At 32.7% G+C, this 15,562-nt stretch overlaps 1 protein-coding gene and 1 long non-coding RNA gene across 3 annotated transcripts; one reads left to right on the forward strand and one right to left on the reverse strand.

The window, feature by feature from the left end:
* The first annotated feature begins 33 nt into the window (after positions 1-33).
* On the forward strand, positions 34-15,467 carry Shab (Shaker cognate b). 2 transcript variants are annotated; one of them, XM_070657989.1, is made up of 9 exons: positions 34-1,119; positions 6,023-6,869; positions 7,455-7,756; positions 11,360-11,443; positions 12,936-13,244; positions 13,387-13,602; positions 13,717-13,933; positions 14,051-14,449; positions 14,604-15,467. In XM_070657989.1, exons 1-9 carry the CDS (start codon positions 34-36, stop codon positions 14,843-14,845), a joined length of 3,702 nt encoding a protein of 1,233 aa, XP_070514090.1. In that variant the 3' UTR covers positions 14,846-15,467. The 2 variants fall into 2 exon arrangements, with proteins under 2 accessions (XP_070514090.1, XP_070514092.1); XM_070657991.1 differs by lacking the exon at positions 11,360-11,443.
* Positions 7,756-12,726, reverse strand: LOC139103404 (uncharacterized). The gene is made up of 3 exons (XR_011545880.1): positions 12,452-12,726; positions 12,291-12,374; positions 7,756-8,739 (listed from the first exon to the last, which is right to left on the reverse strand). It is a non-coding gene; the product is annotated as an uncharacterized lncRNA (long non-coding RNA).
* Positions 15,468-15,562: the final 95 nt, after the last annotated feature.

Here is a 15,562-nt window from a genome sequence, read left to right on the forward strand (position 1 = left end):
CCAGCTTGAATTTACCATCGTTTTGCATGTTCAATGCTAAACGAAAGACGGTTTGAAGTGGATAGCACACTGACGGACCGGGAATTTAATGATAGCGCTGTGGTTATTGGCCCGACGCTTTCATCGTCATCGTGTACGGTGCCCTACATCGGCACCGACCAGGGCTACGTGTTCGAAGGTGGCGGTATGTCGACGTTGCAGCAGCTCGGTGCGGCCGGTCACGGAAATACCGACTGCATTGGTGGCGGAGGAGATCTCGGGTTCGGCGTATCGATAAGAGGAGCGAGAAGCGGGCTAGGCAGCGGAATTGGACTTGATGGGGTCAGTATTGGTGGTACTGGCGGAATTGCCGAGCTAAGCAGCGGCGGAGAAGGACCTGGCGGAAGAGAAGGACGAGGAAGTAGCGGAAACATGAATAAGGAAGTCCGTTACGCCCCGTTCGCAGCATCAGTAGGTCCAATGGGTACCGTGGGGCCGGTAAACCTGCAGTCTCTGCCGCCACCACCGCCGCCGCCACCGCCGCCACCGCCACCACCGCCACCACCCTTGCCGCTGCAGATGCAGCAGCAGCGTGCTTTTTCAAAGTCGATGACGTCCCTACCGCCGGAGCCGTTCATGATTATGCGCTCAAAAGCGTTAAACCGGCGCGTTTCAATTAACGTCGGTGGCGTGAAGCACGAGGTGCTCTGGCGCACCCTCGAGCGGTTGCCGCACACGCGCTTAGGCCGATTGAGGGATTGTAATACTCACGAGGCAATAACTGAACTATGCGACGATTATTCTCTAATCGACAACGAGTACTTTTTCGATCGGCATCCTAAGTCATTTAGTTCAATTCTTAATTTTTATCGCACTGGTAAACTCCATTTAGTAGACGAAATGTGCGTGCTCGCGTTTAGCGACGACCTTTCATACTGGGGCGTCGATGAGCTTTATCTCGAAAGTTGCTGCCAACACAAGTATCATCAGCGCAAAGAGCACGTACACGAGGAAATGCGTAAGGAGGCGGAGTCCCTTCGGCAGCGCGAGGAAGAGGAATTCGGTGAGGGAAAGTGTGCTCAATATCAGAAATGGTTGTGGGATCTTCTGGAGAAACCAACCACCTCGATTGCGGCACGGGTAAGTCACACCGTGGCTTTAATATTTCTATGTGCGGCGGCATACGACGGTGGAAGACAGTGGACGTTTGAAACGTCGCGTATCATCACTTGCTCTACTGTATATTTTATCAGTACGAGCTTTCATATCCTGTATATGTTACGTATATTACAATGTAAGAGTGGACTTTATAGACCACTTATATAATATTAGTGTATGTACAACTATAACGATTCCGTCCTTATAAACTTGGTAATACGATTTCCTTATCATTGCATATTTAATGATTCGCGACGTTTCTTCTCTAACATGGTAAAACTTTTTTTTAATATCTTTTTAACGAAAAAGCTGATACCAATGATGATTCTTTTGGCTAATTATGCTTTACGTTTACTAATTATGCTTTTATATTTGCTTTTTATGTGCGTATTGTAAGAATTAACAAAGTTGGAAAATTGAGTATAGCCTTTAGTTACATTGCATTCATTAATTCGAGCTTTTTTTTTGCTTTTCCGTAAAAAAGTAGAATAATAACAATTATTACAATTAATTACTTAGAATATTCATTAGAATATAACAGAAATTTTTTAAAAGAATTTTAAAGAAACAATAAATAAAAAGATACATTAAACTACAATTTATTTAATTGTATTTTAGTGTGCTGATTAGATAATGTTTTATTTTGGGATTAATATTTTATTTTAATATAAATAATTTAATACTACATATGATATGTGCTCTCATTGTAATATAGGTGTGTATAGGCATCGTAGATTTGCATAGATTTTTTTACATTAACATGCCTATAATATGTATGACCATATATATATATATATATATATATATATATATATATATTTGGTCATCTCGTATATTTATTATATTTGATGTATATTTGTATTTCTAGGTGATGTTGTTCAACATGATACTAACCCGCTTTTTTCTTAATCTGTATTATCTATAATCTAGCTTTTAACCCATATAGCTTTTTTTTATTACAAGAATAAATGGTCGTATAGTCGATCACCGATGATAATGGGAGTGCTTTATATGCGATTACCAGGTATCACGTCGATTCTTTCTCGACACCGCTCCCTAATTGTCGTAATTTCGCTACCAGCGAATTCAATTCGATGTTTTATGAGTATACACTTCTATACTATAACAAATTTTCCAGCAATTTTCCTTTTTTATGTTCCAATAAATAAGAATAAGTATGGATATTTTTTTAAAAATATAATACTTTTATTTTAATAAAATAAAAAGCAATAGTAAATTACATTGCAGGTGACATAAGTAAATAATGATTTAAAACTTTTAAGATTAACTCTAAATAAATTAGTTTATTAATAATTAGAAATTTTTTATATTTTTGTCATATTTTATCGAAATATTTATGAATATTACAGTACTACAAGTTGAAAATGATAAATTATAATATATTTAAAGTTTTCTTCACATTTTTCGTATAAATATAATTAATTTTGAATTTATTGATGAAACAGGTGGCAAAAATGATTACATAATAATTGATATAATCACATATGTCATACGTTTTAATAACAAATATAATTATTAATTCAAAAAATATGTTGCGCGCTCGTTATCGCAGACTCGAGCTTATTATAATCGGTTTCTGAGTCGATCGAGTACTTTTGAGAATTAAAGTTTGATGATACTAGTCGCATTACTAGCTTCATTAAACAACTTTAACTTCTTTTTTTTTTCTATTTATTTAATAGACAGTTACTATCTCAGTTATCCGCATCAGTTCTCCGTATTCAATATCCTTAACACGCCACAAACAATACACATTGCACACACTTTTGCTTCGAAATGGAATTAATATTTTGTGCGGGGTTATCACACGATACAAACCTTCTTTTTAGATACTGTGACACAAATGTCTTTTAAGAATAAATTCAACATCATAACGCTCATCCACATCATTGCCCAGATCCGTGTTACATCAATATCTCGAAGTAGTTTCCCAAACTTTTTGTTGCCTTTATCGCGCTGCATGCCCAGGTGAAAATCGATCAAAGGTTATAATCTTTGGATATATTCAAAACCCGAAAAACTTTAATTAATAATTCCCAATCGTAAAAACAGTTTTTATTTTATTCTAATATTTTATATAAACAGTTTACTGGAATCAATCCGGAGAAAGAGTAATCGATATTCATGAACAATACACTCCACTTTTATTAATTGAACCATTACAAAAACTATACGATTAATAAAAAAAACTTTTGTTGCGTATTGTAGTAAGACTTGCTTTTTTTTCCTTTAATTATAAAGATGATATGTGTGTACATACGTATATATGTATATATTTATACATTTATAAAGATAATGTATTTTATTACGCTAACTTAAAGCTTGCCAGCTATAAATAAAACATGCTTTTAATAAAATGTTATCACTGCTTTACAACTATTAAGACCATTTTTTTTTTTTTTTTTTTTTTTATAAGCAAAATGTAATGTTTCATAACGTTACTGCTACAAAAATTTTAATTTTACATTACTACTTTTTATTAACTTTTAATTGTTACTAATGTTTGTTTTGAGTTGTCCTGTAAATTCTGTCTTTTATAAACGTGTCTCCCTCTTTTTTTTTAATTAAAAAAAATATAATTATTTAAATTCTATGCCGTTTTGTTCAATCTTCAATACTATCGAAAAAAGATAATTACAAAAGCATATATAAACAAACTTGCCGCTTGATTGATTTCTCATCGAATGTATGCATTTTCCCAATTTACTTGCGACTTAAATATTGTGAAGCAAACTTTATTATTTTTATATTTGACAATCTGATTTCGCATAATCATTAACATTATGATTTTGCTAAATCTTCGAAGCGACGAATTGATTTCGCATTGTAGCGATTGCACTAGCGCAAGATTATAGTAGTAGGAAGAGAGGCAGGGGAAGGAGGAGATGGCTTAGTAAAGTAAAAAAAAGTTTGTAGAATTTGGGTTGTTTTTTTCTTTTTTAATTGGATAAGGGAGCGGGGTTTTGAAGGGACGAAACACAGCTATGTTTTGTACGCTGACCGAACAATACAATTAAAACTTGTGTGAGTCGAGCGACGTCGGGCAGACTGCGTTTAAACGACGAGATACTCTCTGGTGATGAATTTATGTTTACAAAATCATTACACATTTCTGTCAGAACACTAGCAATTTTTTTTTTTTTTTTTTTAAGAGACAGTATACTCTTCAGCTCCACAGAAACACTTGTTTGTCGAAGTTATATCATGTCCTCCTTGCATTTACGATGGCTCTCTTGATCAGAGTTGCGTTGCTTCTTCAACAGCATTTTCTCCCTCTGTATTTTGTACCATAAGAACTTTTCGGCTTAAGTTCAGCGCATTTACCTGTCGTTCTACTTTACACGAGCACGTAAAGAAGAACGAGTTTATCTTAAGATAAACGGCATACAACGTGTCTTTAATATAATGATTGAACGTTTTGATTAGCATCTAATCTCTTGCAAAATTTAAAATTAATCTGGTAATTAAAATTCTAATAAGAAGTAGGAGAAAAAGATAAATATTCAAATAAAATGAGAAGTTTTGTATATCCGTGACATATAAATCTAAATACAACAAGGATAAAGTACTCGATCAAATAATTCTTTTTGCATATCTGCTTACTTACTGTACATATGTCGCAAAAAAAATTATATATTATTTTAGAATATGTATATTTAGTTTTATTTTTTTTTTTTATTGCAGAAACGTTTTAATAGCTTGCATTATTAGTTTTTTTTTTCTTAATATAATTATATATTTTTAACCTATTGGTAAATTAAAAAAAAAAGTATTTATCATGAAATTTGGTGAAAAAACAAATATGATAATAGTATATTTAATATATTACACTTTATACTAAATGCAATATCTAATTTAGGGTCAAATAGAATATTTTAATCATTTAAATAAATTAATATTGAACTGTAATGTTCTTACAGTCAATATTACTGGCGAAAAACAAATTGTTGCTTAAGCTAAATTTTATTTTGAAGAACTCCTTTTCGATTGTAGTTTAACAAGTGTTAAGAGATTAATTTAAAAAATATATATGTCTAAGTATTTAACATTTGTGGCTCACGCAAACAGTTTTGTATTTAGCCACGCATTGTTTGTTGCTTTTCTAACTATACGGGGCATCAAAAACAAAAGTTGGAGGTACATAATTCTTCTTTCACGTAATCTACTTCCACCAACGTTCATTACTTTTGTTTCTGAAACCTTGTATAAACGCTGATATTAAAAAATTATTAAAGCTGAAGCACTGGAATAATTTTTATCGTAAAGTATATGATTTTTCTTCTAGTAAGCATTACGAGTTCTAACTATTGTGCATATTTTTATTTTTATTTTTTTTATATATATTTTTCTTTTACAGAAATTTTGTTTTGAGAAAAAGTTTTTGCGTTTTTTTTTATACATTGTAAATTGGACATATTTTTTTAATGTGCCTTTATTGTTACGAAATTTATTCGAACGTAATATGAATATATTCTGTTATATTTATTCGGTGTTATACTTTTAATCAAAGCTCCGTCGAGTTAAAATTGCAATTTTCTTAGGATAAAATATCTAAAATTTTTTAATATTCTTTAAAAAAGATTGAGTAATTAACAGGTAGAGACCCTTCAAACAAAAAAGATATGATTCGAAAGAAGACAAATATAATTTGCATTATGTAATTTGTTAAATTCAATTACGTTTTTATTTTCTTTTTAATTAATTACATGTTTATATATATGTATATATTTTTTATCTTCTACTACAAACGGAACAAAATTAGATAAAGAAAGATATTAACGGAAGAAAACTGTTTTAATCCAAAAAAAAAAAAAAATTCAAGTTAATTAGTTTTATTTGACCAGTTGATCCGTCGCTTTTTCAGGTGATAGCTGTGATATCAATACTCTTTATTGTGCTTTCAACGATTGCACTAACTCTCAACACCATTCCTACTATGCAAGTAAATGATGAAAAAGGAAACTTCCAAGATAATCCACAGCTCGCTATGGTGGAGGCTGTATGCATCTCGTGGTTTACTCTCGAATACTTGCTTAGGTTCAGTGCCTCACCCGACAAATGGAAGTTCTTCAAGGGCGGTCTTAATGTAATAGATTTGCTGGCAATACTACCGTACTTCGTATCTCTATTCCTGGTTGAAACCAACAAAAACGCGAACGATCAGTTCCAAGATGTGCGCAGGGTAGTACAGATCTTCCGTATAATGCGGATCCTAAGGATCCTAAAATTGGCTCGCCATTCAACCGGCTTGCAGAGTCTCGGGTTCACCTTACGTAATTCATACAAAGAGCTAGGGCTACTGATGCTTTTCTTGGCGATGGGTGTCCTCATATTCTCGAGCCTCGCCTATTTTGCCGAGAAGGAGGAGCCCGGGACCAAGTTCATAAGCATTCCAGAGACATTTTGGTGGGCAGGCATCACAATGACCACCGTCGGATACGGAGACATCTACCCCACGACCCCGCTCGGCAAGGTGATCGGCAGTGTGTGTTGTATATGTGGTGTCCTGGTAATCGCGTTGCCCATTCCCATTATCGTCAACAACTTTGCCGAATTCTACAAGAATCAGATGAGACGGGAGAAAGCTATTAAGAGGCGGGAGGCCCTAGAGAGGGCTAAGCGGGAAGGCAGCATCGTGTCTTTTCATCACGTCAACTTGAGAGACGCTTTCGCCAAGAGTATGGATCTCATCGATGTCATCGTTGACACTGGTAAGCGACGGATCAACATAGCGTTTAAGAATAAAATCATACATGAGTCAAGAAAATAATTTCTTTGTTGAACATTTATAAGGTATTGTAGAATATTTATATATTAGTATTCCCGTAGTAGTAAATTAGTATTTGTAAAACTAAGTATTCCCAAGTAGCATAAAAGCCTGAAAGATTGTCGTAAAAAAAATATTTGCAATATTATAAATGCAATATTTGTGACATTTTATTACGAGATAAAAAGAAAAAGTTTGCTTTCAAATTTGTGTGTTTCTGTAATATTGAAAAGTACTTACGTGCGCTAAGTACAATGTTTTGGAAATTAAATATTTTTAAAACATTGTGTGTGGCACATCTATTTTGTTTTCTTTTAATATTGCAGAATTACAACATTTCGGCAATATCAAATGCCGAGTAGAAAGTGTTAACATTTAATATTTTAAAGTTTTATTATTATTTTATTTTTCCCATAAAAGATTTATTAAATAGATGTTTATATTAAAATAATAATGTTTATTTAATGATATTTTCTACGATGCGTTTTCTTGTTCCGCAAAATTATACAACTTCTGAATTTGTTTTAAGGTCATAACATGTCAGGAGTAGATGGTAACAGCACGGAAGGAGAATCTGCATGTGGTCGTGGACCTGCACAGACTGGACCTGGTTGTTATCGCAATTATGAGCATTATAGTTTATCACGGCATCGGCGCAGTACATCGAATGCTTGTTTCCCGAATTTACCGAATGATCTGCCTACAACTCCCGACAGCCCGAACCGTCGGCTTCTTGACTTCGTCCAAAATGTACCGGGTACTCAGAACGATGATTATTACCAAGACGACTTGCCTGTACAGCATATTAACCAGGGAAATGTGACATCTAGTGTAAGTTCAAATGTCAAATATATAATATTTCTATATACAATATTACATATACATTTTTGCGTGTACAGATGTGAGTAAAATCAATCTAATCAGCATTGTTCTTTATATACGTCAGCAAGCTATATCTGACAGTGTATGGGAGCACTTCGCCGCTTCGAGCTATATAACGTGATAAAATAAGCCTCGAAAGAGTTGAGGTGGCGTCATCGAGCAAAAGAACAGTCGTACTGAATGGGAGAATAACTGTCTTTATATTATCTCGTTAAAGCAGTTTCATCGATTCCAAATCGAGCCAGCTCTTCAAGTTCATTCAAGGAAGAGTAATCGCGTTTTTTTTTAATATCCCGTCGTGGTACCGAAACCACGGTGAGATAGCTATCCTCCTTCGCTGGCAAATACAACCACCGGAGACAACGGGGTGGGATCGGTGTAATATATCACAGGATTCGGCGTCGCAATCGTGCTCAATTTTTTTCTCTTTTTTTTTTCAACGCGTTTGGTATTTCGGAGAAGTATGAGCTTTGCCAAATATTCCCAGTTAGAACGATGGTTGCGCTCAGCAGAACTTTTTCAATTGTAAAATTTATGATTCTGATTAATGTGTGTTTTTAGATTCAGCCAAGATTAAGGGAAGTCATCTATTTTATCATTATTCCGTTGAAGGGATATATATCTTTTATAAATTAACTTTGTGAAACTAAAAATCCTTGAAGTGTTTTTCGGCATGGTGTCGTAAGCACGTCGCCACTTCTTCGCCACGTGCTGCTTGTCTATCGCTGCTCGCTGACTCCGTCTATCTTCTTTAAAAATACTCACTGTTGTCTGCCGCGTTCATTCCACAGCTTTTAAGGCGCTCGAACGTTTGAATTAATTTCTCAGTAATCATTATGCGATATTCGTCAAGTCGTACATTGGTTTTTTCGCCTCAGATCTCGATAATCTATAGTTTTCGCCTTTGACACTTGGTTGTTGTTTAGGACACCCTGTATACAAAGTACCTTTGTTTAAACTGCATTTTAATAAAAAAAAGAATTTCTTTTTATAACGAAAAGTTCAATATTATATTCTATATTATTTATGAAGTGATAATATTTGATCAATTTGAACAGTTTCTTAATTATTTTTTATTTATTCTCATTAAATCATTATAAACAGTTCATATATTAAATTTTCAACTGCTTAAGAGAATCCTATAGCTGTTTGCATTACATTAACATCTTTTGTACTTTAGAGTTCGCGCGATTAATACATGCGTTGATATTAGTGAAATAATTATTTTTATCGTGATAAATCGATAATTATTTAACGACAGTTGTCTTTCTCATACACTTGGTGTCGCTATGTTACAGGCAATGTCCGACAGCACGCGTTGATCGACATCATTCAGTGAAGCTACCGAGAGGTACACTCGTCACATACTCGCTTGTTCACATGCAAATTTACTACTGCTACTTTAACATGTCGGACCTTGCCAAGTCCTATCAACTCATCCGATCAGCAATGTGTGCCGATTCTCTTCGCTAAGTATATATTTTCTTTCGGACATGAACTGCTTTTCCCCACGAAAAGAATACATGTGTCGGATCGTCCATAAAACGGGTGGAAACCATAAACTTTGATGCAAATGTGCGCATTATATCAATGCTGATCGACGATTCGAATTGAAGACTTGCAATCATAAGATGCTAGATATAAATTAAAAGTTCGTGACAATGTAAAAGATCATACAAAATTTTTAGTATATATCTAGGTTTCTGTAATAAAATCGATCGAAATTTTTAATCTCATCTATGTTTTATTTTTAGTCGACTTTTACGTATAAGAAACAGAACTAAATTTAGATGTATATATTTTTAATTTATAATGTTTCTTTTATATACAGAATTTTATTTATTATAAAAATTCCGTCTATGTTAATGAAGTATGTATCATATACAGGGTGTCAGGGCGTCAATTCTTTTTTTTTCTTATAATTTATATTTTTTTAAATAATATTTCCACTAATATTTCACATGTTAAATAAAAAGATAAAAAAGCATTAATCTCTTTAGATTTTTTTTTTAACATTTTTTAAATAAAATTTAAACATAACAAGAATTTAAATAATATTCTAAATATTAAAATGTCAAGAATATACGTTAATATTATAAATGAGAATAATTTGTGAATGAGAAGTGTTTTTAAAATTGATTAATCACATTATCTGAAATTTGCGATCTAAGTCATGTCACATTGCACAGTAAAGATGCTTGTACGTAGGAGCGTCGAGCATCAAGAAAATTTTTGTGCAGGATCCTGATTCCAGTGTCTTGACACGTTGATGCTGATAAAATGGTAAGTACCACATTGCAACTTGTGCTCAGTTTCTACTGACAATCAGCTAATAGTTTGTTTTGCATAGATCTTACTACGTTTTTGTCGTTAATCTGTTGCATCGATTTGAAACTTTTTTTTATCAACCTGCTCGCTGTTTTGTCATGTCATCTACGTTTGATTTACATTAATGAAAATTCTGCTTATAATCTTTTCCAATAACAAGCTACGTTTCTTATTCATAACCTTCTGGCAAATAAAATTCAGCACCCACATTTGCTTCCACAAAAATGATCATTGGGGTGTAATGTGACATAATAGGGGTATCAAATTTCAAACAAATTGATTGATTAATTTTAAATACTTTTACTTAAAAGCCATTGTATCCTGGGCATTTTGATACTAGAATATTTGAGAAATAATCCTAGAACCTTGTCGTTTATGGAATGTCTAATTTGAAACGTTATGTATAATAATGAAGCAAATTTTATATTTATTTTTTAAATACTTCTACAAAAAAGATAAATATATATATATATATTTTTTTATGAGGAAGAAGGAAGTGCCTTATGCCGCCATCAAACCGAGTAGTGGAATTCACACAGCTATATAGAATGCTGCATAGACATACAGCTTATTACGGCAAGTTGCATACATATCAGAAGCGTTTTCGAAGGGTAATACAACTGGACTTGCCGATATAGTCACATACGTATTTTATCTAATGAAAGGAATCCTGAAGCCGTACCACACATTTGTTCCAACTTGATCTTTTTAGTGGCTACATAGATTAAAAAAAAACAAAATCATTTTCCACGATTAAAATCATTTTCCACGATTTTCTGCCATCACGTCGTGACGCACATTGTGCTCTATTTCCACTGTGTTTCTGACGGCATTTATTCATACGGCATATCCTACAGAAACCTGTATACACCTTGTATACAGATGTATGTAGAGAAGTAGATCTGATTATTGTTGACTGATCTTATTTTCAGCTTCATATAAGGAGGATCTAGATATTTTTCTACTTTTGTGTGACTATACGTTATCTCGTTTATATGATATTATTAAATTTAATGCTTATGTTTATTTTTGAACCGATCGAATTTTCTCACTAGCACTAACTTAAAAAAAAAGAAAAAAAAGAAAGACATTTTTTTAAAAAAAGAGGAAACGTTGAAGACAAAAGAAAAAAAAGGCTGTGAAATATTTCGATCGCTTCTGAAGCAAAGAGTATTATCTATTCATGAAAAATAAAATAGGAAATATGTGTGTGACCTTTTGTAGGATGAAGAGAAAAAAGACAGCAGAAAATTCGAGAAAATTGATGAATTACCTAGCGAATTCGAGTGTTGCTTTTGTACTACGAAGGTATTTACTATCACTAGTACTCTTCCTCAGGCGGCATTACATACACCAATGGGCTGTCGAGAGAATTTGTAATATCGAGACTATTAATTAAACAATTAATTAAACATATAACTATTAAAGCTTGAACTATATTTCATGTTCAATGTATACGTAATATATGTATGCATATATATGTTTCTTTTGCTCTATATATGTATTATTTTTTTTGTCTATCCGGATGAACTCTATATTCGTGCGGCTTTTTAAGCGCCATGTGACCTTTCTCATTTTCTTTCTTCCGCTTCTTCAAATATCTCGAAGTCGAGATATAAAATGTTCGTTGCAAATCAGTACGCCTAATATACAATGTGTACACACTATTTGTATAGTCCACTGGGTGTATGCACTGCCTTCCTTATCACTTCTTTTTACGTAACGTTAATTTTTATGCTGATAGACGTTTTCGTTCAATACTAGCTTATTTAAAGATTGCGTAGTGAGAAGTTTGTTATTTGTTTTTTCATTCTTGTGATTTACATTGTCGAGTGTGGCATTCTTTATATACCAATGCACTATATTAATTTTTTTTTTCTTAAAACATGCAGTTATTTTATACGTTAATATCATTATTTTAATATACTTATAATTAATTTTAAACTTGTATTTTATATTTTATATATTAAAGCCATATTTATTTAACTCTATGCACGTATACATCGTCTCTTTCTTCTCATCTAAGCATGTACAAAAACGCAAGCAGCACACAGACACACATGTGTACACAATTACATACAAAACGATATATATACGTATGTACGTAAAAAAAAATTTTGTTTTTTTAAATTGAGAAGAACGTTGTTAAACTTACGAATTTTGCCGATCTTCAAGATGCCGTGTATCAGCAGCTTTGAAAAGTCGTAGGATGATCGTTTTAACTGCTCCGTAAAAGTGTCTGTAAAAAGCAGTATTTAACGTTATTTGCCATGGATAAAATTATATATTTATTAACTCGTTAAATTTTATTTTTACCAGCACGATGTGCCATCACGATGGGACGGCGTACGGCGTAATACACTTGATATATGATATAATAATGGAGAAGTAGGGAACACGCAGTGTATCCCTACTGATCCTACTACGTCTAACAACAGTCTGAAATCGTCTGAACTGAATATGTCGATTGTTTTTACGATCTCAACTGTCTCGACACCAGACGGCGTACCGTCACATCAATTGATCATCTGTTTTGTGATCATATGTTTTGTTAGGCACCCATTTGGTTAAGCACTTTTAATGATGACGTTTACGTGTATGTGAATTGTGTGAAAGAGAGAGAAAGAAATTGAATCTATTCATTATTTTAGAGGGAGGACTTTTGATTTGGGATAAAAGTCGGTACCTAGGAAGCTATGTATAATTTCAGTTAAAGCATTTTTTATTTATTTATTTATTTTTTTATTATTTTTATTATCTTTTATGTAATTGAAAATTTTCATCTATTTTCTATTTTTAGGAATACAAAGACTTCAGGGATGCGGAGGATATAATGCCTCTGGCTACCAGCGATTTTCGTAATCCAGTATGTCGGGAAATGAGATCCCTTAGATTTAACAGCGGTAGCGGTAATGACGGAAGCGGCACAGAGCATTTAGGATCATCGCTCGTAGTATCAAAAATGTCTCCCATTCAGCCGTCGGAAATCAGCTTCACAAGAATATACAATGAGCAAGGATACAATTATACAAGGACATATAACGAACAAGAAAGTATCGACAGTTCGGACACATATGCAAGCTGTCAAACACATCCATCACATTCACAGGTGAGAACTGTATCACGTAATTACGTCGTAAAGCTAATAAATTAATCAAGATAATTCTACAATAAAGTTCTATGACAAAGTCACATTTCAGAATTTTTTAATTCAATTACAATGACGCTAATTTTTTCCTTTTTTTTTATAGGGTGATTTAACTGAGGAAGCAGACAGTAATCTTTACATAAATCCTTTGGAAGCAACGGAGAAGTGCGAAACTAATCAAATAAAAAAATCAATTTCTAGCGACATTAGTCGAAGTATTATCACCGATACATTGCGTAACACTGCGTCTTTGAAAGAAACTAGTAAGGCTGTTTTAAATGATATGGTACCTAAACATAGAAAAATTAGGATTCAGCAAGTAAGTTATTTAACAGTTTATATATTATATTTATTGCTTTGCTTTTAAGATATTAATTTATTTTGCTGCACTAAATTTTTTTTTTTTTTGCGTATAATTTTTAATTGATTGCAGAATATCAAACCACGAACTCAATTTGTCAATGATCTGGAAAGAGTAATGGTGCGCAGTATTTTAAAAGAAGATACTACTACGGAGAGCAATAATAATCACTACGAAGGACTACGTGGTGGCAAGCCTCCGCTCGTAGCAACAAACAGCTTAACGTCTGCTACGCGTATAATCAATTATCACATGTTCAGATCTCTTGGTGCGTCAAAACATTATAAAGGTAATTATTTGGCTTTAATCAAACCAATAATTTTCTTTGTTAATATGTCTCATAAAACAGTGCTCGAAATTAATTTACTTTTTTCGGTCCGATATTTATAGTAAAAATTTATTTCAGAAGCAAATGTCGAAAATAAGCTTTCGCTATCAGCCGATTCAATAAACAGCAGCAGAATACCATTCACGGATCATCATCGTGTATCGAAATCGATTCTAAAAAAGTCTGATAGTGGTAATAATTACTATAGTGTTGGTGATTCGGATACCGAGAAATTGATTACGGATAGTATGTCTACAGCAAGTATATGTGACAATGAAACAAGTTCGTGCGATGCCTCCGCAAATGAAAATAATCCCCATACGAAAAAACGTTCGATATCGCCATTACTTTCACGACAAGTTCTCGAATCGATATTTTACACAAATAACAATGCTGAGAGAGAGGACATGAGCGATAAGGAAGAGAAAAAAGTTAATATCGCAAAAATATCGAAGATTCTATTTAGTGATACCGAAGGTACGTATAAACTCACGGAACTTTGTAATATGCAGCTTCAGTTCCGTGGTTTTACTACGAATATTTGGCTTGAGATTTAGTAATGAGATGTTTGGCAGTATTTTCATTCATATTATATGTAAAAAAAAAAATTTTTACAAATATTTTATTATAGAAGAGAAACGTACTCACGATGAAACAGTAGTGGAGAATCAAAATAAGGAACAAGATGGACAGTCACGGAAGTCAAAGATACGTGTGCAAGAAGAATCTAAAGAAACTATGCTGATATTACGTCCCTATAAAGCAAAAAAGACGACGACAGAGGAAAAAAGGAAAACTAACAAATCAAGCGGACATACTTACAAGAGTTCTGATGCAAATTATTTTCTTCAGAAATATAATATTTCCTCGTAATTGCTTTTTTAACTTAAATAATTCATTAGTTAATATGCATTGCATATAATGGCATTATTAATCATTTAATGCTTGTAATTAATATATACTCATAGTAGCTCAGTATTTGTGCCTATAATTGCAATAAATCGGTACCTTAGTATCGATTGCACTAGCAATCTTACATCTTTTAAACTAATTATATATTATATCAAATAGAGACATTAAAATTTATTTCGTTATTTTGGCCTTAAACTTTTTTTTTAAATCCTAAGTAAAAGTATGACTAATTAATTGATCATGATTGCAGTGTGATCGATTATTGTAGAAAACATTTGTATAATTAGTCTTGCCTAATTAAGTTTTGTTACAAATGTATGTAATTGTAAAATAGTAGAAAACATATGAATATCTGTAAGTAAGCAGAATTTATTCGTGTAAATAATGAAAAATCCAGAACAAGAGAACAATTCTTCCGTTTCTCTGGTACATATTGTTCTGGAGTTTATTTCAATGTATATATATTATTATAGTTAGAACTGCAAGCCATGCCAGAGAATATTGCAAATTTGTAGATTTAAATTTGAAAAAAAAAAATTCAGAAAAACAATCACATATCTTAGAAACTGTGCAATAATTGAATCTAGATAAAATGTCACAATGACATCATTTAAAAGTAATTTCAAAATGTTTATTTAACTTTATACATTGGCGATGTTTTAAAGATTAATTTTTTTA

Source organism: Cardiocondyla obscurior, linkage group LG06, assembly GCF_019399895.1.
Source record: "Cardiocondyla obscurior isolate alpha-2009 linkage group LG06, Cobs3.1, whole genome shotgun sequence".
Classification (NCBI taxonomy): Eukaryota; Metazoa; Arthropoda; class Insecta; order Hymenoptera; family Formicidae; genus Cardiocondyla; species Cardiocondyla obscurior.

What these genes read in the sequence shown, in the direction of transcription:
- Shab (XM_070657989.1), top strand. Translation starts at nt 34, where the DNA reads ATGCTAAACGAAAGACGGTTTGAAGTGGATAGCACACTGACGGACCGG. An exon ending in CGATGTCATCGTTGACACTG is followed by an intron (nt 6,870 to 7,454) that starts GTAAGCGACGGA and finishes ATTTGTTTTAAG; the next exon opens with GTCATAACATGTCAGGAGTA. An exon ending in CACATCCATCACATTCACAG is followed by an intron (nt 13,245 to 13,386) that starts GTGAGAACTGTA and finishes TTTTTTTTATAG; the next exon opens with GGTGATTTAACTGAGGAAGC.